The 27,189-nt window shown below is 35.2% G+C and overlaps 1 protein-coding gene across 1 annotated transcript in view; it reads right to left on the bottom strand.

Annotated features, from left to right (window-relative positions):
• ADGRB3 (adhesion G protein-coupled receptor B3) overlaps positions 1-27,189 on the bottom strand; it is a 439,855-nt gene that overhangs the window by 239,299 nt on the left and 173,367 nt on the right. The window contains exons 3-8 of the mRNA XM_041477430.1: positions 21,933-22,094; positions 14,568-14,732; positions 11,547-11,711; positions 10,490-10,654; positions 3,782-3,883; positions 3,107-3,213 (exon numbers count right to left, since the gene is read on the bottom strand). Coding sequence (XP_041333364.1) covers positions 3,107-3,213; positions 3,782-3,883; positions 10,490-10,654; positions 11,547-11,711; positions 14,568-14,732; positions 21,933-22,094 — 866 coding nt within the window. The remainder of the gene's footprint in view (positions 1-3,106; positions 3,214-3,781; positions 3,884-10,489; positions 10,655-11,546; positions 11,712-14,567; positions 14,733-21,932; positions 22,095-27,189) is intronic.

Genomic DNA, 27,189 nt, shown 5'->3' with positions numbered 1-27,189 from the left:
GTAACTCAACCCTGTTTTCCTCTGAGGTGCCATAACCTACATCTGAAGCACCAGGGCACGCAGTAGAAGCAGTAATTCTGCCTGGCACATTCTGTAAGTGACTGGAAAAAGCCATGTTATTCATGGCACTGGGGATTACAAGCAAAGTATATTATCTTTAGCATTATGGGTGTATTTTTAGCTTTAATGACTATCCATCTTTACAAACAGACTTTCAAATGGATTTTAAGATTAAAATATGGTGCCATTCTAGCATGATTTACAGAGCTAGCATGTTGGTCTCAGTACAAGTCTTGAGTCAAGCTGAAGAACACACAGCACTAGCTGGGTTTCAGCTTCTCTAATACTGCTTATTAAGGGTTGAAATTTGTCCCATGTCAATTCCAGGTGAGTAATAGAGAAAACTGTAAAAATACATGAAGCTTTGTGCATGAAGCAGTGAATCTACAGTAGTTACATATAGTAAGGAAACAGTCTTCAGGGGTCAATCACCTGTGGTTATGTGGTAAAATTCTACAATATATATAGCAAAGAATTGTGGTTTCCTCACCTTAAACACTCTATTCTCCTCTGTCCCAGAAAATCATCTTTTTACTGCCTGCTGACAATGGCCTCTCTGCTACGCTATCCTCTAAAGGATGGCAGCATTGTTTGGGAGAATGCTCACCGGTATGATCTGAAATGGTCAGGGAGCATTAACACATACACAGTTAAACTGTGCAGATGACTACAAGGACAGCTTTTAAGCTTGAGTTTATTTAATACTACAACTATAAGCTTCCAGCTCAGCACCTGTGTAGCCAGGTTAGCAGGGTCTATGGCCACGGAAATCTTCTCTGGCTCCCATCATACCAAACGCTTTTCCTTAGATAATATTTCCTTAGGTACAGCATCATGTGAATTCTACTACATCATTTCTTGTTCTAGATCATATGCAGCTTGATTGGAGGGCATAAAGACAGGGACTTGTCTGTATTCTGTTCTTTAATGTATTAAATATTGTATTTATGTATATCAACTGCTTTATATCAGCTTTAGAAACATCATCTTTTTGAACACTGTGCATCTGATTTTCTTTTATATATTTCAGATAATAAATTAAAGAGATTCAGCTCAGATTTTATGGAAATATTCAGAGAACTGAGTGATATCCCGCTCTATTCTTGGTCTGCATTGGTAAAATAACTTTATTGGTAAGTTAAGCACACTGAGACAACTCATACATGCTTTCATAAGCACACATATTTATTATAGCAACACCGTCTGTCAGCAGCTTCCTTATAAAGCCCTATTTTCAGGGATTTATGGAACTGACATATGTATCGTGGGGGGACAAGCCTACATTTGCAGGGCAGTGACCTTATAGGTCTTTACCTCTGTTTTCTCATATTCTTTAAATATGCTGCGTTGTTCACTTTGAGAAGCAGAAATATGTAAGACAGACCAATTTTCTTTGTGAACACTTCCCAAGTGTCAAAGAAGTCCACTTTAATTCGTATGCACATGAGCTAGACTTAAATTTTGTGCAGCAAAAAGATATGTTTAAGTGCTTCTGTAATTTTAAAGAAGCATTACCAATTTTTAAATGTTATTTGGCAGAAAGAATACTTCACAGTGTAATTTACTTATAATTAATATTTTAAAAAAGGAAATATAGAAAAAAAGACAAATCTGTTCTAGGTTAGAAATGTCTTTTGTCCAACAAGTCAGACTTGCGGTTCATGAAAAATTACCAGTGCCTACCAAAGCCAGGTAAGTCAAACCACTGAATAGCATGAAACAGCATTTTGCATAGTTTGAGCTGCAAACTATCATAGACCTAACAAATGAAATTGTTGCAACAGAATAAAATACAAAAATTATTAAATGCAAAAATATTACAGCCAACTTAATGTGTTTTTTGAGCATGAACTCTAAAGGGAGAGATAAACATTTAGGCAGCTGTGTAAAATAGAAGCTTCTGTGTAGTGGGGAAAATTCTTTTGACAATCTATTCTGTCCTATCTTAAAAATAATTCTTGCTTTGGCCTATCCTGAAACTGAATGCCAGGCCTCAAATAGATTTGGTCTAACAAAACAGAAATGCAGCTCAAAGGAATTAATCAAAATCTCCTCTAAGCAGCAATCCAGATTTGAGGATCGGCAGCCAGACTACTGCTTTTCAAGCCACCAAAGAATTTTAAACATGTTACAGAAGTGTTGCACTTGGTTGAGAAGCTGGGAAGTTATGAAGCACAGAGCTGTATTAGCATCCCTCTGCTGAATGATAAATGGAGCAGTGGCCTTTGGAAAAGGATTCAGAGTAATAAGAATGTCAGTAGAATATATCATGCAGGGAAAACCCATTGTCCATGAGAATCTTCAAAGGCTCATTTCCCACTATAGTATTAACCTGGCTGAATGCTTCAGCTAGGGACATAGAGGGTAACTAATATACCTAACATATACCATGGTAACACATTTATAAAGCAATATACATTATGTATTACATCTATCCATATAAACATGTTTAGGCAGTACATAATTGTACAATGCCTATGCTTTGCAATGAAACTTTTTGTTAGGCTTTTTGAAAAAAAAAAACCTCACATAATATTCTTCATCTAAAGTTACTTTACCTTTTCCAAGACACTGCGATAGGTTTACCCTATAATCATTTCCTATTGTTACATTCAAATTTGAAGTTCTAAATTTGAGAGCAAAAGAAACATTCCTGGCTTCCTACTCTGCAATTAAAGAATACACAGTATTACAGAATTCTCAGCAAGTTGCTCTTCCAGTAAAACTCATTTATTCACATCTCATTTTCTAATAAACTAAAATATGTCTTGCCTCTGACCCCTATAAAAATTTCAGGCAGTGGACATGAAAGAAAGGAATCTGACTCATTTTTCCACTTCTACAGTAAGACAAGGCTTATTTCACCAAAACCAGCATTATACAAGATCAAAATAATATCCATTAACATAAATTATTCTTTCTCAGATTTGTTTTCCTCTTGGTATTGCTTAACAGAAATCTAAGAGTAAATAAGTAAGTTTCTTTTTTAAGCCAATGATTAGCAATGAATAAACAGAGCAAGTACTAAAGCTGACTTTGCACCTACTGAATGCTGCAAGTGTCTGTACTCGTTTGATATGCATCTAGCAAAGCTTGGCTGCTCCCAAAAGGCCACTCCATGAACACTGAGAGAGCAGCGTCTGCTAGTGGTGCCTGTAAGACACAAAGAAGACAGAAAATATTTATATAAGTGAGAGCAACTGGAAATAATAAACCTTATTTAATCTATATTCCATGCTATTTTAAAGGCACACACAGAAACAATTTCATGTAATGAGTATTGGTATATAGAAAGTAGTATAAGATCCTGAAACACACTTCAATGTTTACTTGATTGCTTTTAGCAGTGTTTGCTTAATTAAAAAGATTTTTATATTCTCCCTCATTTTCCTCACTTTGACTGATAGAATCAGTCAAATTGATTTCTTGTCAGCTTTCTCTTTGTGGTTATAATGCTCATGTGTACGTGTATACATATGTATATATACATATGTATATATACAGACAAATGTACATGCACCACAGACCCATGCATATATGTAAGCTGTAAGAGACATCATATGTACATGTGTATATTTGCATGCATAAGTCAGTATGTGAGGTTTATACAGATATATTCACATATATGCATATTTATATGAGTCTAGTAATAATTTATCTAGGACACAAAGCAAAATATTTCTCCCCTTTTTTATCATAAGATTTCAAAGTAGTACTGTACCTGTGGCATTGAGAGGACATCGATTGAATGCCATGTCCCCAGCTGGGGTCCTTTTCCACACCATTGACATCAAATAGTCTTCAGGACATATTTCATAAGGTGCTGGCATTTAAAAATGAGAATTTAAATAGAAACATTAACATATTTTATATCAGAAAAATAAGTGTTCCATTTCATCCTACTTTTTCCTGAGATGTGTATGTTAGCATAACTTGGGTTAATTTTAAGTTTGAAGTAAAAAAATTAGAAGCCTGAAATTTCACGTATCTGTCTTTGCGATGGTATATTTCCTATAACCCATGGCTTTATTCTCTCCAGCAAGCAAGCACTTTTTAGGTTGTAGTTACAATGTTAAGAAGTTTGACTCTTTCTTTCCTTGTTGCTCTATTTTGATCAATAACACTAAGAAACTATCAGAAGATGATGAGACTTCAACTGTGATAAGTTATAATGCTAATCTTAAACTAAAATTTGTAGAGATTTTTCTAAAATTGAATCTTTATGTGAAAGAATCAGTTCTGAAAAGACAGCTCAAACATTAAATGTGCTGAAGGTGCTAAATGAGAGTTGTGTATTCTGAAGGATATTATAAAACCAGATTATTTCTTTGAAATGTGTTTCAGTACAAGCTGGTAATTAAGAAAGTATAGTCAATAATGTGGGACTGAATGTCTATAAAGCAAAATAACCTTTTACTGGTTATTGCAATACCATTTAAAGGGAAAAATATTGTCACAATTTTGTACTAGCAGAACTGCATGTGGAAAAATAAGCTTCAGCAAATGCTTCATGTTTTATTTTCACATGGTCACAACAGCAGATTCCTCTTGCTCTTTGTATGTTAGTGTGTATTCCAGTTTATGATTTTTGAATAAATTAGATTAGCACAGAAAACATCTGGCTGAAGTAATCTCACAACTCACATCACTGACATGTTGGTTAATGAAATCTAATTCATTCCAAGTTCAGTGGAGAAAATCAGGAGCTGTTTATTATTAAATGTATTTCCAGAAAAAAAAAAAAGTAATCCTGCTGTATTACAGCAAAGTGGTTACAAAACAAGGAAAAAAAAAAAAGGAAATTCATTCTAGCAGATGGTGTGATAAGGCAGAAAGCAATTCAATGATTCACTCATGGTTGCATGGGAAATCTCTAGCAGAGGCAGGAACAGACTACAGATTTTGCCCGTCCCATTATCTAACCCATAAAATCGTCCATCTTCCCTGTTTTGTACTTCTGCTGACGGAAGTGTGAGCAAGGGAACTGAGTAGACTTTTGCACAAAGCTGTACCCTCTCTTTGTAGAGGACAAAGAATACCTAGCAGATGGCTCAGTAATACTAATATGAATCACAGTTGGGCAGAAAAATTGCTTGCTAAATTTGCCTCACCATCAGCATTCCTGAATCGTAAATCAAGACAGTTGGTGCTGCTAGAAACGCAAGAGATCCATTAATGGCAAAACCCAAAGAAAGTCAGTTAAATTCATAATCTAGAATACTAGCCCTGCTTCAGATATGCCCACAGAGTGAATGCATCAGGACAGTGATACACTGGGAAAAAAACAGATTTTGATAAACATAAGCCATCTGGTGACATAAGCAAAAGCAATTACCATTCTATTATGACCTTATAAACAAAAGAAGTGTTCTGTTTTGAGGAGCGTAAATTAACATAATAAGGAGGTTATATTATAAATTACATAATATCACTAGAGCTTAGAGCTCTCTGAGAACTGCATTTGTTATGCAGCTGTGGCCATTTCAAATATGTTGTGTTCACTAATCAGCACTTTAGGTGCTGATTCTCAGAACTAAAACTCTTCTCTCCACATACTGAATGTTACATGTGAGTTTTTTTGCTTAAAAAAATATATACATGCATCTATATGCACACTTCAATACACTGTATTTTCTCTTTTATATTAGCAAGCCTCAGGTAATATCGGAGATTTCCCATCTATTTGGAAGGGTACTAGTGTGCTTTTGAATTAAAGTTTTCATAACTCAAGATTATATTGAAACTTAAACCTAGTGCCAGAGATGAACAGTGCACTTGTGTGCTGTGTTCAAAAGTGAAAGGCACTCCCAAGACATAGAGTCATCAGGAAGAAGATGTGGGAGCAGCTGGAACTTGGAAGAAGTTTCGCTTAGCCCAGGCAAAGACCTTTTCCTGGTCTCTGGCTGACTCTTGGCCTTTTAATGCCTCATAAAAGGATCAAGGAATGCTGCAGATAAGAACAAACTCCTTCTTCCCAAAGCTAAAACCTATCTGGCAGAGCTTACTCATCAGGCATTCGCCCACATTAAAGCATCTGTGAGGCTGCAACCCATGTTGCTCATGGAGGCATTATAGGCACACTGGAGTGGTACTATATCTGAGTTAAAAAGCCTTGTTGATCCTCAGAACCAGTTCAAGTATTTCTGCAACTATGGCACAATTAATTCATAACACACCCACAGATAAATATGAGTTTTCTGTACAAAATCATAAAGAATTACTGAATTTAGAAGCAAATAGCAAATGCTGAGGTAAAATTTGCTATCATTGGCAAATAAAAGGCAGTCCTCTTTCACTCTTGATGTGAATCACCAGCATCTTCCCACACAGAGCATGCACTCAAATGTACCACGTTACACCCTGTAATGATAGGCCTGAATTCATCCCACCTAAGCACAAATATACAACAAAGTCAATGGTCTAGAAGCACAGTCTCCTTCTGACATTAGTGGAGAAAAGACGTGCATCTCCCAGAGGCAATCAACCCAGCTGGGATCTGTGGAAGCTCAGTACAACACACAAAGCAAGAGACACATGCAGCTTCAGAGTCTACCATCTACACAAGCAAATAACAAATATGGGAAAGGGTAACGAAAGGGTGAGACAAGTTAGCCTACAGCACACAGAAGCTCAAATGAAGGTAGAACTACAGCTTCTCTCCTGAATCCTAATTCAATGCCCCAGGCAAAATTATCACAAACGAAGGCAATAGGAAAAAAGCTTTTGGATGTCTTATAGAATACTGTTGCAATCAGAGACAAAAAAAAAACTCCCCAAAGCTTTTATTTTATTATTTAGCTGAGAATCATTTGAATTATTTGAATCTTCTCCCTTCTCCTATTCTATGTTGTCTATTTAATACTGCTGTGAAAAAAACTTCTATCATTGGTGGGAAATGATTAACCAATCTTTGGTTGTTGTGCACTCTTGTCTTTCAGTTAACTAACAAGATAGTCTAGCATTGTTTTCAGTTACACTTTGGTCTAAAGTGCTCCCATATTAGGCTTTATACTACTGAAAATATGCTTATAAGAAAAATTATGAGAATCTTTTTGAGTAAAATCCCAGTAAAGCATTAATATTGAAAAGATGTATAGAGTTAATATAGATTTAACTATTAGGAAATTAGGTGTTTCTAGAAACCAAAACTGTATTGTTGAAACATTGTATATTCTTCTGGATGTCACAAGAACATAGTCCTATTTTGATAAAAATAAATGTACAGAAGTCTTTTACCCTGTATAGTGCTGCATTTTGGTTTTGGTTCTCCCACCTCCCTTTTTACTGACACATTTAGTAGAAATTGCCCTATTTCTCTTATACATTCTTCTACAAGTTTCTGATCATCTTGCCATGCAACTCCTTATCAGATGCATTTTCTTTTGTTGTCTAGCTGTCTACATTATTCTTATGGGACAGACAGAGTGTTCATTCATCTTGTGTAAGTTTTCTGCTGTGACTCCTGAGCGACTAGCTGTTTACCAAATATAGAAGCATTTTTTACTTTCTCTGATTTGTTTCCAATTTTCTGAAGTTATCCTTCACAGAAAAACATTTTGAGTGCAGAGTAGTGCTGACCTACTAGGAGTGACGTTTAACTTAAGACATTTGGGATGCAACAAAGCAGCAATAAATGAACCCAAAGTATCTTCAGATCTTTGTTTTTCACTCCTAGATTATTACACAATGGAAGGAAAAAACCAACAGTTTTAAAATTTATAGCTGTGAATACAAACAAATCACAAAGAAAGATGCACAAAATTTGTTCAGAAATCAAACTTTTTTGAGAAACCAATTTTCAGATAGTTGTTGCATATAAGTAAAACCTTACAAAAGGCCTTGTAAAACCATGGCTCAGGTCTATACTTTGGCTAAGCAGAAAAGGACTACGGGAAAGTGACTCAGCTGAATAAGAGGTAGAAAAACAAGTTATGTAACATAACATCGTGTGTTCACATTGTGGTGTAAGGTGGTTGATTGAATTATATTTGTTATGATTTTAATCTATGTAGCTGATAACTGTCTAACTGCTTAAAAAGGCCAGGTTTTTGCAATAAAGCAGCACTCCTTTGCACCTGCCTGGGGACTCTTCGTCACTTCGCACCCTTACCTCACAGACAGCACTTCTGAGTCTGCCTCTCTTAATGCTGCTGAAAGTAATTCAGTCTATGCCCCAACCACTTGAAGGGAAGCATTGAGAAACTAAGAAGAAAATTTCATATAATACTCAGATAATGAAGAGCTCAAACTACAGAATGTCCAGGCATGATTTTCAGTTATCCAGTAAGCACTCTGTTTGCAAAGCATATTACAAACATCAGTCACTATAACAGAAAAAGGCTTTATTAGCCTTTTGCTTACACAATTTAAAGCAGCTATAATTGAACTTTTTGTAAGTCTATAGACCTCTGGGTGACACAAGCAGGTGCAGCTTCATACCCTTAACAAAAATATTACATGGTTCTACACACCTGAGGATCTTGTTTTATGCAAAGCAATGCTAATACAAGAAAAAGGATCAACATTTTAGTTTTCTCACATTTTTCAGTGGCTTACATAGAACAAGAAACAAAAATAGCTTTTCTGAGCTATTTCAGGGCTAGGAAGAAATGCATACAAATAATGAAATTTTCTTATACTTTGCACAACTCTGTATAGTACTTTCCAATTTTACTTCTTGTTTATAGAATTTGTAATTTGTATATAATTTAATAAAATTTTGGTAAATTATCTCTACACTTAAATCTGAGACTCTTCAGTAAATGTCAATCTAGAGACAAATCTGTAATTCATGTCTAATAGTCTGCACAAGCATAGTTTATTAAAAGGTGCTTTAGGTTAGAGTTTCTATAAGTACTCTGAATCTAATCTGAAATTAATCAAGTAAATAAATAAATTCACCAAATGGCAAATAAAGCTCTGTGTGCATTTGACTTGTAAATACATCTGTAAAATATTTTATTAACAGCAGGTGGCAACCTTTGAAAATTTGACTGCAGCAGTATGGATTTACTTTTAAATATACAAATGCAAATTATTTCAAGAAGGGTTTTATAAGCAGCATCTAGTTCATCTGACTGCTTATTGAGGATATTCATATTAATCTTCTATTAGTGTTGTGCTTTATAAAGGAAGCCTGCATTACCTATGAAAATTAGTTTTCTCAGGAATCCAATGCAAATACTATTTTGTACTGCTTTTCAAATAATGAAATTTTTATTAAAATGAAAGAGATCATTTAAAAAGCAAGTTACATTCAGTTGGCTTCTACAGTATAGTGCTATAACTTTCTACCCACAAATAGTCTTTTTGTTGTTCATCCAATGCAATGAGACTAATTGTTCTACTGTACTGCAAATACCTTGAAAACTGTTCCTTGATGTCTGTCAAGGGATCAATATGCTGCCTATGAAAAATATGGGCTTGATAACATAAAATTCACGTCTGATAAATTTCTCATTTCCTGACCCAAAGCATCCCTGCCATTTAAGTCTTTCTCTGACCACCAGAGAACACAGCCAGCAAAAATGTCCAGAAGTCAGATTGCTAGATTGATTTTTTGCTGCTTCCTGGCTTGCAGTTCAGATTACATAATTTCCCAAGTGGATGGCTAAAACATCCTACCCTACTAACTAATGACTTATTTTTTTATCTTTCACCTATCCAACAATACATTCTTTTACTTTAGGACAATGTGTGTTTATGATAAATACTATCTGATTCACCAGATATTCTTCTTTATTCATCATTTTTGAAGAAGCTCAAAAGTACACTTTTATTAGCTTTTAGTGGGAAATACTTAAATCTGTTGGGAGGGCAAAGTAAAGAGTGATACAAAGTGTTATATTAAAAAAGTTATATTTAAGCATTATATTAATGCTTAATAGTAGAAAGATGTGTCTTTCAATTACTTTCCTTTTTGTAAAATGTGGCTCACATATTCATTCATTCACTCTCTACACTATGGTAAGGCTCACTTTATCTCTTATTTTTACTGCACTGGAATATACCCCAAATGTATTAGAGATGTCACTTGCACACTGGATAAAAGGAATTCCAGATTACAAAAACAGCCCTGATATTTTCAGACACAGTGCATTCAAAGAGATTTTTCTGCTCCTGTTCCTGCTCCAAATACTATTGGCATTCCTAGGCAATCAAGTATTTTTTTATAACTATTTTTGCTATGGTATTTTGCTTTACTCAAAACTTGATGCATTGCTCGTATGTCTAATAGGGGTCATTTGCACTTAGCCGCATAAACAGAAATCCACTGGGAAAATCAGCAGTGACTTGTCTAAAGCAAGGCCAGATACGGCTTCTTATGGCTATTACTCTATAGACATTGATCTTGTCTTTCCTAAAGACACCTATTAAAGCAAGCCCTATTGTAGTATAAATAATAACAGCAATTGTATTTTCATCTCACCAGGACACCTCTGTTCACTGCACCGTCTAACTTCCTCCCCGGTTCCTTCACACTGCTGCCCAGTCACAGCAGCACCTTGACAGATCCTTATCCGCCTCTCCCAGCCACCATCACAGGATTTGGAGCAGCCACTCCAGTGGCCCCACTGGTTCCACTGGCCATTTGCTGTTTGGAAAAATATAATTACAGTGGTGATATGATGACAGACATAATGGAGAATTACTCTTTTTTAAAATCGATTTGTATAGTGCTGTTGTACAGTAACAATACACATTTAAAATATGCCTAAGTACCCTGAAAAGAAACTAAGTAAAAACATTTTTTTGCGTGGTATTTTGAGATCTTGATTTTTACATGTTCTCACAGAGCAAATGAGGCTTAAAGGTAAGTCCATATAGAATTTGCACACCCTGAAAGGCTGCTTTTGTGCTGTCAGAGGATCATGAAGTAGTCTCAGCCCAAAAGGGAATCACTTCATATATATTTACTTTTTAGGTTCATGAAAAACATACATTCTTTAGGTTTCAAAAATATCTGCCTAAAATTGCTGAATGTCCTTCAAAGAGCAATAAAGCCAAAAAGTTGATGTGCAGCCTTCACGCAGCCTTTCAGGGCACATTCTTCAGCTTTTTTCATCATCAAGTAAATAAGAATGAGGCCCCAGGACTCAGAGAATCACAGAACTGTTAGAGTTGGAAGGGATTTCCTCTCTGGAAATCACCCAGTCCAAACGCCCTGCCAAGGCACGGTCACCTGGAGCAAGTGACACGGGAACACCTGCAGGTGGGTTTTGAATGTCTCCAGAGAGGGACACTGCACATCCTCCCTGGGCAGCCTGTTCCGTGCCCTGCCACCCTCAATGTAAACAAGTTCTTACTCTTACGTTGACATGAACCTTCTTGTGCTGTAGTCAATGATCCTGTCCAGCCTGGCCGTGGCTGCAGCTGCTGTGTCCCTCGCAGCCCGCTGAGGCCAGCCCGCCCTGCACGCCCGGCCCCAGCTCGGAGGCGCTGCCGGGGCAGGCCGCGGTGCCCGCCCGGCGCCGCTCGCTACTCACCGGTGCACTCGGGGTTGTGGCACTCCCGGCTCTCGGCCCAGGGCCCTCTGCACTCGGAGCCGCCGTGGGCCGCCGCCGTGCACTGCCTGCTTCGCTGCTGGGTGCCATTGGAGCAGGTCACCGAGCACTGGCTCCACGAGCTCCACTCCTGCCACTGTCCGTCCACTGCCGCCGCGGCCACAAAAGAGATGGACACAGCAGAGTTACCACCGGAGCCAGGCAGGTGACCACAGCCCCTCGGGCTGGGCCCAGCCTGGCTTCTTAGGGCAATCAAATACAGAAACCAGGGATATGAGCTGCTTTCAACTAATATAAAACTGTTTTCCTTTTTCTTCAAGTAAAGAGCATCCCATCTCCTCTAAATGTACACTGATGTAAAAAAGGATAAGTAATTATTTCAGTCACATACTGTCTGAAGGATCTTATTAAAAACAAGGCCTTATAAAAAAGACTGGTCTTTTTAGGCAAAAGTGAGAGCCGTTCTTGTGTCAATAAATGCTGAGCCCTCTGAAGTGATTTTTTAAGAGCTGCAGTGATAGTTCAGATGGGTCAGATTATAACACCGTTGGTCCTGACGGTGAAACTAGGAGTCTTTAGTTGAACAGGAAAAGGAAAACAGGAATACCCCCTTTGCCTCATATACAGTCTCTCTTCTCTGTACTCACAATGCTGAATGTATTTTTATCATTCATCCTCCCTGTGAGAGAAATGATCCCAGTTCTTCAACATTCTGTTGAGATAAAATGTAGCAGGACAGAAACTGCCTGCCTTCCTTGCTTCCTTATCAGATCTGCTGTTGTGTTTGCATATTGCATAATCTTCTTTCTGAATTTGACAAGTTAAATGTCTAAACAAAATGAAAATGGTGGAAATGGCTCTGTATTTAGTAATTTCTATTAGCCCATGCACTTGAGTTTGGATGAATATTCTCCTGAGTAAAGGTTAATGACTCTTATTAATAATTTTGTATATCAGAAAGCTTCTTGAGGTAAATGAAAATATTAAAAACCAAGGTAATGAAAAAACATAAAGCAATTATGCTTCCATACAAGTTAAAAATTATATGGTCGATAATAATAGGACTAGGCAGTATGTTTAAAAACAGGCAAGCATTATGAAATGTGTTATGACTAATTGTGCTAATTCAGGATCCTGCATTCATAGAGATTGTGGCAATCATCAGTTCCTCATTGCCCCTGCAGTTAAATATAATCTCAAAATGTAGGTTCTAATATAATTTTGATTAATACTCGTCTTTGAAAACCTGGTTCTATAACTACTAGTGCTATATAAGCACCACCACTCCAAACAAGGAATTTCACTTGGTGCACTTGCCAAGCCCTGTTTTCAGGATTCTTCTAAACGGGAGTTGGAATAGCAGCTCCCTAAGCTGATGGTGTTAATATCTAAAATAGAAAGAAGTATCTTAGTGATTAAATATGCTGTTCTGTATGGGTGCGTCACTGTTCAGTGAATAATGGAGACAAACTATTTTGCTAATGTCAGACATTAACAACAGAACATTTCAAAGACACTATCCATATCCTGGGCCCAAGATCTCAGCACCAGTGAATTAAAGGAAGAGATTTTCTGAGGCTTTTCCCTGAAGTTCTGTATTAAATATTCCATGTAATGCCTGGTTGTGAACCACTTCTCAATGCAGACGCCTCTGAAGCTATGAAGCTGAGCCCTGATAATTTATTCAGAAGAAAATGGAAATCTTTCCAAACATGGATGCTAGTTCCACTCATTAATCATAAAAGGTTTATGTGAAGAGGAAAACATTATGGAAATTACATTGCAATGCACCCTCTTCAGTTTTATTCGTTGCTATATGGTATTATTTAGGATAGGAAAGATCAAATCAATTATTATACTGTCTTTGGAGAAAACTCATTTTGTGGCTTCTCATATATATTTCATACATCTCTCTTATTTATCTTTAGGAGAAAAGAGCATGTGAGTTTTCTATTTCAGAAATACCCTTTAAAAATAGAGAATTCTACATGAAGATTCCCTTAATAAATTGAAAATGCAAATTGCAGCAAATCTTAATATTGAGCAAAGACTTAAAGTGCTGCTTTTAAATGTAACAGTACAGAAGTGCCTCTAAAAGTCATTTAGGTACAAATGATGGTTCAAAACCCAGAGTTCTCAAATAATTTTTTTTGACATATTAGGTCAAAATATCTTTTGTGTTTCTTCACAGTATTGAAGCGAATTGGATTCATTATATGTATACATGTATTTTGAAAAAGTTGGTCTAAATTAATCACAATCTAAAGACAAAAAGTTCAAAATCAATTTTGGAAGAACACTTCTTTAAAGTAATCTTTAATTTCAGTAGATAGACTGTTTAACATAAAGCCCGTGCATTGTTTATTTGGTTAGTGGCAATTTTTTGAAATTGGCTTTGCACATAACTACCAGAATTGAGGCCCCTAAATCTGTACCGAAAGAACTTAACCGGTATTCAAATAGTGTCCTAGCTTGTGTGAGCCTTTCTGTCTGTACACATGTAAATAATATCCATTTTGGATAAATTAGCAATTTGAAGATTATGATTTCACAAATATGTTTGTCATATGATGAATAAATAATTACAGTGAACCTCTAAGCAAACTGTAATTTTTAAACTGTATTTTGTATTCTGTAATTTGTACAGATATGGGGGACACAAATTATGTGACCTCTGAATGTCTCTCTTTCAGCCACACTCAGGAATTTTTTTGCCTTTTGGTTCTCTGAGACCCATCCTGAATCAAGACTTCCTACACAACATACTGTGCCCTACAGAGAGAGCACCTCAAAGAAACTAAATATTGTTTGCATCTGTCCTGAACAGTTACCATCCTGACTATATACTTTAACCATTACAGTCAGATCTATGAACAACATTGCCCAAGCTAGTCACTTTGGATAATGTTATTTTTTCCTATGTGCAAAGGGCTATAAAAGAAATCACAAACAACCCATATTAAATGCACTGTAAGAAAGCAGAGAGTTGCTGCATGAGCTCACCAGGGCAGAGTGCAATATTGCAAGGTTTGTGCTGTGTTTCAGGTCCATCACATGATCTTCCCCCATACTGGGGAGGTATACATGACCTTGTCCTAGTTCTTTGGCCTCGACCACATGTGAATGAACACAAACTCCAAGGTGACCATTCCTCCCAAACGCCATGTACTGCAACAAACCATACAGATTTTAACCAGAAACAGACACACAAGTAACAAAAGGATTTCAAAATAAACAAGATCAACATTTTAAATAGGAGTTATTTTGCCACCTTCAAGGAAATCAGTAAGGTTAGCTTTATCATAGGAAAACACATACTTTTTAAAACTTAGTTGACTTTAATCATATTTTCTCTAAAGTATATTTAAAAATACACTTTGAAACATTTTCTCTAATCTTTAAACTAATCTCACTATCATAGTTTCTCTTCTTTGATTGTTTTACACAAGATGATTTTCCTTTTCAGAAGCTAGTTATGACACCTTTGGTCCCTGACTTGATATGTTTAACAGCCCTGATTTTCAGAAGGCTAGCTTTTGTGAAAATCGGGCATATACTTTCTGTATCAAGACAACTCTAAAAATCTAGAACCAATCAAAATTAAGCTTTCTTTTGAAATTATAGGAATAAATGCAGTAATTGCTTACTATGTCAATATCACAAATTGGGGCAGTAACCTTAAAGCTTTTTTCAATTGTTTAAATTCTGGTGGAAATACGGCAGTAGATGTGCTTGATTACCATCATCAAAAATTCCAAGACCACATAAGTAAAAGCGATATATACCATTTCCTTACATGAAGATATTCATTGATTTAACAGACCGTAGTACATGCTTTACTCTTGGAAAAACATTCATTCAACAAACCGCAAATACCTTCAGAGTTCACAATAAATTACAAACTTATACCGCTATTTTTATACACAAATATTTGATAATATTAATATAAGGAATCACAGAAGATGAATTTTTCTCTACTTCAAGAATTTTCTACTATAGGAGAAAATGATATACAATATCCATGTGAGCTTACATACTATATGCAACCCCTTTACAGAAAAAAATCAGTGAAATTGTCAGCAAATTCTCTACACATACATTCTATATTTCTATATTCTATAGTTCTATATAAATTGAATAATACTGCAAAGCAAGCTTTACCCATTTTTCTTCTGCTTTAATAAGAGCAGTCACACTTTATTTAAAATTTAAATTAGGCAATGTCAGAACAGGAATGTAGTGATGAAAACTGCAGTCATGTTAAGCATTTAAGAGAAATCCAAAGACCTAGTATCCAGACTGAACAACTCACTCAGTACCATGTACTTTTGTTTCTGAAGCCCTGTCTGTTTGAAGGGTGTCTGGAGGGCAAACTGTGTATAACATCTGAGTTTATCAGTAGTAATGATTCACAACATTACAGAAGAAATAGATTTTCTGTTTTGTCCTCACTTTTTTTCATCAGTGTGAAAGAACTTCTCAAATATAGGTTTCCTTTGCCCTGAAGGCACGTATCCCCTGTCCAGTTTCTACAAATACAACCCTTTTCTTGCAGGAATCAGAATAACATTTCCTGAGGTGAAATTCAATTGCGAGGCTGTGGAAGGACATTCAGCTCCCTGGCACATTATCACAAATTCATCAGTAAGATCAAGGGGAATTCAGCAAGTAGGTAAGTTCTATTGCCTTTCATTTAAAGTAAGAAAAATTGTCATTTCAGAAACTATGTTGAGATAAAAAGTTTGTTAGTTAACTTCTGAGAAATTGTACCTGACAGAAAATGTCAAACTTTATTCAGGGAAGATTTTAACCCACTGGACAACAGCTAAATCAGTGAAAGGTTTTCATCTGGTCACGTAAAGTGGTCAAAAAGACCACATCCTACATCCTTATTATCTTATTCCAAATATCATATCCATCTGCACTATATTAAAAAAAATAACCCTCAGGAACAGCCCAAATTAATGTTAAAATGACAGATTTTAGTCTAGTTAGTTTAGAAACCTTGATTACTTTTGACATTTTTGTCAAAACCAGAAAGTCTTGTTCTTCTAAAAATAGTAAATTTATGACTATACCTGCCCATAACTCTTTTAGTTTCACCTGTTCTCAACAGGTACTATAGTTCTACAGCTGTTTTTATTCAGCTATATAATTGAATTTTTTTTTCTCATTGGCAAGGTATTAGATTAGAAATCCAGACACATCTCTAAGATTCCCAATTTTTTATCATATGAGCAAACTTAATGAGAAAACAGTTTGTCAGATCAGATTCCAAACAATAACCAGTAATAAAAATATGACATAATTTCATCTCCTGATACCACAATGGTTGATTAAAATGTTCAGATACAACAAGATTTTTAAAAAGTATAAAACTTAGCTAAACAAAATTAATCCAAATTCTAAAAAGATTATTCTCTAGAAAAATAATAAATTGAAAAGGTCTTGAATTTATGTAGACATAGAGTGGAGTTTTTCTGGGCACATACAAGCTTAAGCCTATTGCTTAATTTGGAATTTTGATTCCATGTTGTCAAAATGTTCTAAGTTAGTTGTCTTTATTTGAGAACTAAAAAAATATGTGCTGAATTGTACTGTCTTTAACCAAGAGGATGTGTATTCCTTCAGGCAAGAGTTGACTGCATGCTAGCAGCAACAGAGAACAATTCCTATGTGATTTTGGAACTAAACATAAGCCAAAACAAAATGTTTCATTTTGGGTGGACTGAAAGCAGCCTCTATCTGTTTGTGGTTTAAATTAAGCTGTGCCAAAAATCATCTTCCATGACAAATTTTATCTCATTAAGTAAAACTTCCACAGCATCTTCTTGCATTTGTAGACTTTTATATCTGAAACTAGTAGTCCAATAACAAAATCAAGGATGGAATAGGTGTAACACTAAAACAACACTTTACAGAAGTGCCCAGTATTATCCAAATTATATTTAAAAGAACATCTTAATTTAAAGTTTCTTACCCCTGATTTTTCTTTCTGGTATTTTATTTACATCTTCTTTCTTTAACACTATTTTCTAAATGCAAAAAAATCCCCTATAGCATCTGATGAATTATAGCCAGATGAGCTATGCCAAATTACACCAGATGGAGAGCTGGCCCGCAGAGGAGTTACTGTTTTCTATAACACAATTTCAGATGCAAGATTCATTATTTGGGACAAAAATATTCAGATTATTGCCAGCTTCTCTGTCAAAAACATTGCTAGCACAACAAGTTTGGATTACTGCAAAGCATCTTTCCCATCTCTCTGCCACTCTGTGAACCTAATCATGTTGAAGTGAACACCCACAGTGTTCACAACACACAACTGCTGTGAAGGGGAAGGAGGCGTTAGGCCATGCTGGCCTTCATCCTACAAACATATTTTGTGAGATTTTTATTGGGGTTTAAATGCTTTTGATTTGTTCAGCTTTAAATGGAACAGATATTGAAAAAAATATGGCTGTCATCATGTTGCAGGTAGGTCCAGTACTGTTTGATATCTTCATCAATGACACAGACAGCAGGACTGAGCGCACCCTTGGCAAGTCTGCAGACAACACCAAGCTGAGTGGTGTGATTGACAAACCTGAGAGACAGGATGTCATCCAGAGGGATCTGGACAAGCTGTAGAAGCAGGCCCATGTGAATGCTATTAGGTTTAACAAGGTCCTCCACATGGCTTGGGGGCAACTTGGTTTCAACACAGGATGGGAGATAATGGGATTGAGAGCAGCCCTGCAAGGAAGGACTTCAGGCTGCTTATGAGTGAGATGTTGGACCTGAGCCAGCACTGTGCATTTGCAGCCCAGAAAACCAAACATCCCCAACTGCATCAAAAGCATCATGGCCAGCAGGGTGAGGGAGGAGATTCTGCCCTGCTACTCCACTCTGGTGGGGCCCCACTTGGAGTGTTGCATCCAACTCTGGGATCCTCAGCATAGAAAGACATGAACCTGTTGGAGCTGGTCCAGAGCACTGCAACAGAGATCATCAGCGGGATGGAACATCTCTCCTATCAAGACAGGATAGAAGAGTTTGGGTTGTTCAGCCTGGAAAAGAGGTCTTCATGGAGACCTTAATGCAGCCTTTCACTGCTTAAAGGGGGTGTCTAAGAAAGATGCAGACAAGCTTTTTGTCAGGCCCTGTTTCAATAAAATCAGGGAGAGAAAAAAGGTAAGCTAAGTAAAACTACCTTAGGAAATAACACCAGCCAAAGTACACCATTTGAGAATACAAATGTTTGAAATGGCTTAGTGTATTCCTGCTCCTGCCATGTCTTGCTTTACCCATAAACCTGAAAATGCTAAGCTACAGCTAAATTTTATGGCAAAAGGTGTTCAAGGCAATGGAGAAGTAGAAACACAAGCTGAGACGATCTGCAGGCATGGAAATCCCATGCTCTTTCCCCTTAAGTTTTAGCTGTGTTAGAAATTATTCACTAAACTGAAATGAATCAGTAGCACTGCAGTAATGGATCTTGAGGTGTCTCCACTCACAAAAGGACCAGTGGCAATAAAAATAATCTGAGCTATGTTTTGTTGTCTACTATGCTGCACTTCTCTAGAATAGTATTGGTCTGAAATAAATATAAATAACCCAAAAATTATGTAAAAAGTGGTTCCTTCATTATTTTGCTTGAACTATCAGTAATACTATTTTGAAATTTAAATATCTATTCCAATACATACATATATATGAAGCTGGCAAATCCCATTTTCCAAATTTTCCAGGACAGTGAGATCACAGAGAAATATGTTCTCTAACATTCCAGTGAGTATCTTGGACAGCATATAAAATATGTTAAAGTGTACATAAAGAATATCTAAAGGCAATAGAAAAAATAGTCTGAAAGCTTTGCATTGGTATTTGCAAGTTTAACAGGTTCCTTTGAAGCCTATCGATAGATGCATGAAGTACAGTAGGTCATTCTGCGTACGTTTTTTATGTTGAAGGGGCAACTTTTTGATTAGGGAACATTCCAGCTCTCACAATGCTCCCCATCCTTTTACTAATCATTTTGTCAAACATCTGTTTTAAATACACTAGTATACAGACCATATATTTTTTTTTATGGATGGACCAGGGACCAGGAACTATGCAACTTTCTAAGTCAGGATACATAACAGAATGAGGACAGAGGATATTTGGGCTAGTAATTTAAGGGATGTTTGAAAAATTAATTGAGCAGTGCCTAGGAAAAGCATATTTCTAAATTGCTAATCTTGCACACTGCTACACAGTAGTGACCCTGTAGTCAGACAGAGAAAAACATAAATTAATAATGTATTGTAACTACATGGAACAATATGCAAGATTAAGCCCAGAGGACTGATTATTTAGGAAAGGTAACTTAAGGTACATAGAGATTATAAAAATCAGCTGTGGTGAGCTGAAAAAGAAAATATCTTGGCAGACACTAAGAATTGGTAGCCTTTGTTTATACTGGGTATCTGGAAATTAAAAGCTGTATCCTGAAGTGTGAGGATATAAAGAAACAGCTCCTTTGTGACCCAAGAAATATGGAGTAGTGTTTTAGGGTGAGCATTGTTAAAAGTTTGTTCGACTATAACATATCTAAGAATTAACTTCTTTCCAGTTTAAATTTGACAGCAAATTAATTACCATGATTTTTGCATTACATGGATTTTTTTGTTTTGTTTTGCTTTGTTTTTGTATGAAAACATATTATCCCTTTCTGGAGAGAATGAAGATAAAATTCTGAAAATTAGGTGATTTAATCCTCTTTCCTCTTTTTAGTCAATATTAATTAGTAAGAAATAAGGCAGAACTAACTCATTGTGAGAGGTGGACTGTGTTTTCCTGTTCATTCTTCACATAGCCTCGAATATTTAAATCTATCTTTGATTGTTTGCAATGTTTTTTTCATTTCTTTTACAGTTCTCCTCTTTCAATTTTTTTTTTTTTTTTTTTTTTTTTTTTTTTTTTTGTACTTGAGAGTTCTTTTGCAGTTATTTCCCACCTCTGGCACAATCTAAGCTACTCTAAATATTTTAGAAATACCTGCCATTTTTGTATGGAAACACTTCCACGTGTAAAGTTTTACCACTTCTAAAGTATTAAAATTCAACTCTAACTTGGCATTTCTACTCTGAAATATTAGAAAATTTCATGTGAATTGATTAACTTAAGCACAATAGAAAATATTAGGTGTTGAGAGCAATTCTTGTTACCATCATGCATCATCTAGAGACAATCTTGTAAGTGGCTTCCATTACAGAGGCTCCCTAAATGCTTATAATGCTGATACACAAACTCTGATGGGATCACGTGCACTTCCCATTGGCTATTTTTCAACACACAGTAACAAAATGAGAGTTTGATTCTACATATTACTGCTCATTGAGATAAAGTCCAAGACTTCTCTGTGTATGACAATTTAGTTACCTTAAAAATGTACTGAGCTTCCCCAGAAGCTGAAGATGGCTCACCACCCGCTTGGGATCAAATGTTACAGAGACCTGAAGAATTTGTACTGAATTTGTACTATATACCATCTGAAGGATGGTATATAGTCTTTTTTTTTTTTTTTTTTTTTTTGCATTTCAGTCACAGCAGAGGAAAAACAATGTAGTCATGAGGCATATGCCTTTCCTCTTGCTTCCCATCATAGATCCACAGGTATAGTCTAAAGAAAGATGTGCCCTTTCAGCAACTAACTTGAATATGCCTGTCTCTTCTCCTTAGTGTATAACTACTGCTGAACTCCAACGATGTCCAGATCTCTCAGACAAAAGGAGTAAGAAAACTGTGATGCAAGACACTGATGACCTTTACCGTGTGTCAGATGTAAGAGAGTTACTTTTGTCTGATCTTTTTTCCTTTGATAGGTAGCTGTTGCCCTTTCTTGCCAGAACAATGTACAGGGAAGTCCATGAAGACATAACTGTGCATAGAACATTGTCTGCCCATTGCCTAAAGGAAAATTCTAAATGGGAAAACAATTGCAGTGTCAAATAATATATGTTAACCCACCCTCTTAATTAGTGTCTGCTCTTTAATGTATTCATTATCTGGATTTCTTCCCTAGCTTGTCTTTGTACTCATGCTACCTTTTCTTTTCTGAGTGAAAATTAGAGAATATAGACTTTTAGAAAAAAATATGAAACTGTCAGTAAAAAAGGTGCCCTTGTTCCATATCTTGAATGTTCTGAAAATAAAAATAATAACCTACATAAAAAAAAATTTCACAGGTGAATAGAATTACAATTCTCTGCTTTAATTGAAATGCTCCTATGAAATCCATGTTAATAATAATAATAATAATAAAATATATATAGTTTCAAATTCTTATCATTATACAGTTCAAAAACATCCACAATTTTATTTATTGGCTGCTAACACTACCTGGACAGAGGGCAGTGTTATTGCAAACCCTTGATTCTCTTAAAGGGCCGCTGCAGTGTGTCCCGTAAGGTGATACACAAGTTCTGGTTCGCACCTGCGACCCTTGACCACAAGTAACTGAACACGTACTCCACTGGGCCCACTCTTCAACACCAGATTCACCTGTATTCAAGACAACAAACAAACATGAATATAGACATAAGTATTAATGATACAGGTTTTTGGTTTTGTTTTTTTGTTTTTTTTTTTTTTTTTGCTGAAGCTCATTATCGTCTGCTCTTATAAATCAAAGAAAAAGGTACCACACCAAAATAAATATTTAAAGGTTTATGGAGTAAAGCAGCTGTGAAGATGTGCAATGAATATAAAACAAGGACACCTACGATGCTGCAATCACATAACGCCTGTCACAGGGGAACACTTTGATGTCTTAGCATCATTTACAACTCTATGAGAACTACTGCCCTTCAACACTTCAGAAACAACACTACCTCAGGATTCTGTAAGTACATAGACAACTCTTTTTACATAATAGCAAAGGATTTGTCTTTGATATTTATACTTATCCCTCTAGAATTAAGGCTCAGTAACAGTTTAAGGAGCCCTACCAGTAAGGGAATTCCAGTGAAGAAAACCCAGCCCCTAATGTCTTACATTTTCTTCAGCAGAGTTATATAGCATTTCAATAAAGTTCCCTAACAAAGCAAAACATTTTGTTTACTAAAATTTAACCTGAAATGTGGGATGGAAACTTTGATAATGTGCTGCATAAATTTACTCCTTGCTTTTGACCTGCAGGTATGCTGAATTCTTGGGTGTGCCAGACCTCGTTACTGCATGTAACACATGCTACTATGTTCAAAATTGTCAGATGCGATTTATTAATACTGTATATTAGAAAAGAGGAATTTTTTAAAAATTTTTGAGAGCTATAATAATTTTTTTTTTGAAAGCAAGTAATGCATAAAGTTTTCTTGCATGAATGCTCTGGAAAGAATGCTTGAATTTAATTCTCATGAACAGCTATACACACAATTCTGGAATTCCTTTCCCAAAGGAATTCCTATCCAGAAAAATAGATCCCTTGAGTATTCTCAGAAAGCAAATGCAAAAATAATGTGAATATACTTCATGGAAAAATTTGAGTAAATAATTTTTCATTGATGTTTAGCTTCTTCTGTTAAAATTCAGCTTGTAATGTAAAATGGCAGCTGAAATCCTTACTGCATGCTTGACTTTTAAGTGTAAGTCCTTTCTGAAACAATTGGGATTTTCTGTTTTAAAATCAGTGGCATGATAAAATCTGCAGACTTGAAGAGCTTGTTTGGAATTTCAGTTATCTCAGTATACTTCTAGTCTTCCAAAAGTTCTGATACTGATCACAGTCTAGGGACTGTCTGCAAAGCAGGAATATTCTGGTGTTGTCTTCCAAGAATGCAGTGACATGCTATTTCTTCAAACTGTGCTTTGTACTAAAAATCTGTGAATCTCTCCAAGCTGTCTTTCTTTTGGTTGTTTTTTTTTTCCCCAGAGGTCAAGCATGAAACCTTTGCAAAATGATTGTTTCTGCTAGACGTCTAAGAGTCAATTCTGAGGCTATTCAATGCTTTAAAAAAAAAAAAAATTCTTATTCAGTAAAAAGACAGAATGCGTTATAATTAGCACACAAATCCCTCTGTTTTTAATAAAATTATATGCAATTCTAAAAATTTCTATGGAAAACCACAAAATTATGAGCTTTCTACACACAAAAATTCACCAATGTTTTTTGTAGTCCTTTTCTTTATTTGTTAGGTGAAAAAAAAATCACTGATTATTGTTTTAATAGTTCTTGTGACATGAATTTAGCACTTTGATTAGGCAGTTAGATGGCTTAGGTTTAGGTTAGATGACATAACATGCTAAATATATTTAATATGTATGTAGACATTAACAATTTTAAAATATGTACTATAAGCCCTATATTCATGGTAAAAAGAATTGTATTACTGTGGGTTTCTCGGCTAATAAATTTTCTTTTCCTACATGTTTGAAGTTTGACTTTGTTAAAATTGTTTAGTAAAAAGGTCAAGCAGCAGAAAAAGTCTAAACTATGTTTCTTGAGATATTCCTCATTATGTAAAAGAGTTATATATACTCAATGTAAACAATCAATTTTTCAACACAGACATGTTGACAGAAAAACAGCTAATAAAATACAGAAAGTAAAAGTTAAATTTTATATATATATATATATTAAAGTGACAAAAATGTTACTCTTAACCCTTGGAATATGATAGAAAATTACAGCAACATGATTATTAGGCTGTTGTCAGACTGTTGTGTGAATGTATTGAGTGAATTTTGAAATTGGTATTAATTATTAGAAATTCTGAGAAGTTATGTACTGTTCATTCACAAAAAGCATAATCACTTAATATATGTCATCATATGTAAAGAAGGCTTAAACATTTGCTGGAGGAAGATCCTCCATATTAACATGCAATGCAATGCAAAAAAGTGCAAAATGAAGACAAAATAAAGAACACACTTATCTCACCAGCTGCTTTGCTTCCTTTTATATAATGCATTATGATTTTTTGGTAATTTTTAATTTTTCAGAGTATTTTATACTGTTTTCAGGATGATTATTACTTATTATAAAAGATTTAAAAGAAGGAAAATATCTTTACATATATATAATTGTTAATTTGCCATTTTAATTTCAGCCCATGAAGACTGCTATATTTTCAGGAATAAACCTAGTGTGGCAACATAATTTGCAAATATATCTTCCATTGTTTGCTTTTCTCTTATCTTTTTTATTTCTGAAATGAAAATTTTGAACAGGCTACTTTTTATTTACCTTCTTGTTTTCTGTTATTTGAGAACTCTTAATTTTTTATATTAATCATATTAAATATATAATCTCAAATTATTTCTTAGCAAGCGACCAAACTCTTACTCTCCCCTGATGCTTGACATGTAAGAGGAAACATAACTTACTGTATGGAAGGCCTCATTGATCTGTGTAAAACTTACCTGCATTATACTCTCTAAATCCCAAAACACCTAAGGGAAGGATCACTCCAAACACAAAATGACAAATATAGAACAAGAAATTATTCACACAGTATTTTCTAATAAATGTTTTTACTGCTTCATAATACTCTCCAAAACCAGAAAAAAATGCATATTTTAATAACACATTTTAAAATTCTTCAATTTCCAGCAAAATTTGGTGGATTAAGTCCATAATTCGAACAGTATTAAATGGTTTTCATAAATCTTTTCCAGGACATTTCTTTATTCCTATCTCTCTGTCTTTTAAAAACATACAAACATTTTGTTACATTTTATTATTACACAAAATAAAATATCAAGGCTTAAAATAGAAAACCCCATAAACTCAGTAACCAATTACTAATAATATTTCTTAGTGGATATATTAATGAGATAGATATGTTAGGAAAAAAAAAAACCTTATGAATCAGTTTAGGAAGATATCACAATCATTTTATTGCAAGAAAAATGAATGCATTACAGGTGAAGAAAATATGCAATGATCACTACAAAGGAAAAACAAAATGAAGAGATGAAAATTAGTATGTTCAGAAAGAGCACAAGTATTACTTAAAATGTATTAACCTGCAGCATGGAAAATATATATTTCCCCAAACTCTGGCATCTAAATTTATATGCTCATACATCTCACATGCTTTCAGAACAGGACCTTGAAAACCAATCCTGTATAATTTTGAACGCTCATCTCCCACTCCACACACACAATGTATTGGAAGGTGATGGTATAAGGGCTGCACTTGTAATGCAGCTCTCTAACACCCAGAATAGATGCACTGCAATGCATGACTAAAAATTATCAAATACAAAATTTGCGTGATATTATTAAAGATTTAAGGATTTATATGGGAAAAAAACCCCAGATAATTTTACTTATTTTTTGAGTAATTGTATGAATTCAAGAAGCAGCACAAAAGCAAAGGTGTTATTTTATGTAATAAGCAACTAACATTATATGTCTGAGCTAGGTATGTAAGTGATAAGTTCTACTTTCCTAAACAAAGGCTGCATGGAGACCTAGAGAATTCTAGGCTCCCTTCCTCCACTGCATTTGCTTACAGTAGTACCTGGGAGTTAGCCATAAAAGCAATACTATGGATTAATATGAGGGAAACACACTTTTTCCCATTCTAAATTTGTTATCAGACAGATCTACACTGATTGGCTATACTTAGATTGCTTAATATATCGATTTCTGCAAATCTGTTAAGTAAAGCACCCTATCACTAAGGAAGTCAACATGCAACATAACTAGAAGCAAGTATAGCTCTTTTACTGAAGTGCATAAAAACTGGAAGCATTATGTACAACTGATGCAGGCGTATATTCTAGGTTAGTCACTATGGGATATAGAGGAAGTTGTTTGAAATCCATACAACAATTATGGGGCACAAGACTGTCAACTCAGTAACTCACTGGAATAAAGTGTGTAGGGTACCAATAAAGAGTTAGCTTTTACCAACAGATACATGGATCATTACTGAAGTCAAAATGGGCAGTAGTTTTGGTGTATGAGAGCTTAATTCAACTCACCACTAAAATTTTATCATTGACCTCAAAGACAGCTGTGGTAACTGTTGGTAAACAGGCTAATCAGTCTATTTTTTTTTAATTACTTCAGTTCCAGGTTTCCAATATCATCTTGGTATCTTTAGATAAAGAAGATGAAGTTGCTCAAACAAAATTAGAAAATATGTTTTAGATGAAAAACTGTTAGATAATTTGCACATTCAATTAAAAACTACTTACGGCCAATTTCATTTAGCAATTATGAATCTGGAAACTAGAGAACAGAGCATCGTGCTGGGCCAAAGATAGCAAATGCTGAATGCATGCACATTAAAGTCACCCCAGTAATTAATTAATTTGATAAAAGCCTAAAGCTGGGATTAGACAGTCTATTTATAAAGAAATTCTGAAGCATGTTCTTAACGTCTTTGGAAAAAAGTTAACATGTCAAAGTGAGCTGTCCTATGTTTTGTACATGTGAGACTGCTTTTACTACTAAAGCAATTCATGCTTACACTAAATGATTCAGTATTCACATTCACAATGCATGTTTTTGCATCATCTACCTAACTCTTAGCTACTTTATTTATGGACTTTAACTGGTGAAAAAAAAATAAATGATTCAAAAAAAGTATCAGCTTAGAAAACTGACAAATATGCAGCAAAAGATTATGGAAACATGCAGTGG

The sequence above is a fragment of the Pyrgilauda ruficollis genome, unplaced genomic scaffold (assembly GCF_017590135.1).
Source record: "Pyrgilauda ruficollis isolate IOZ18807 unplaced genomic scaffold, ASM1759013v1 scaffold40, whole genome shotgun sequence".
Taxonomy (NCBI): domain Eukaryota; kingdom Metazoa; phylum Chordata; class Aves; order Passeriformes; family Passeridae; genus Pyrgilauda; species Pyrgilauda ruficollis.
Note: the sequence above shows the minus strand (reverse complement) of the source record. Positions and strands in the feature narration are given on the sequence as shown.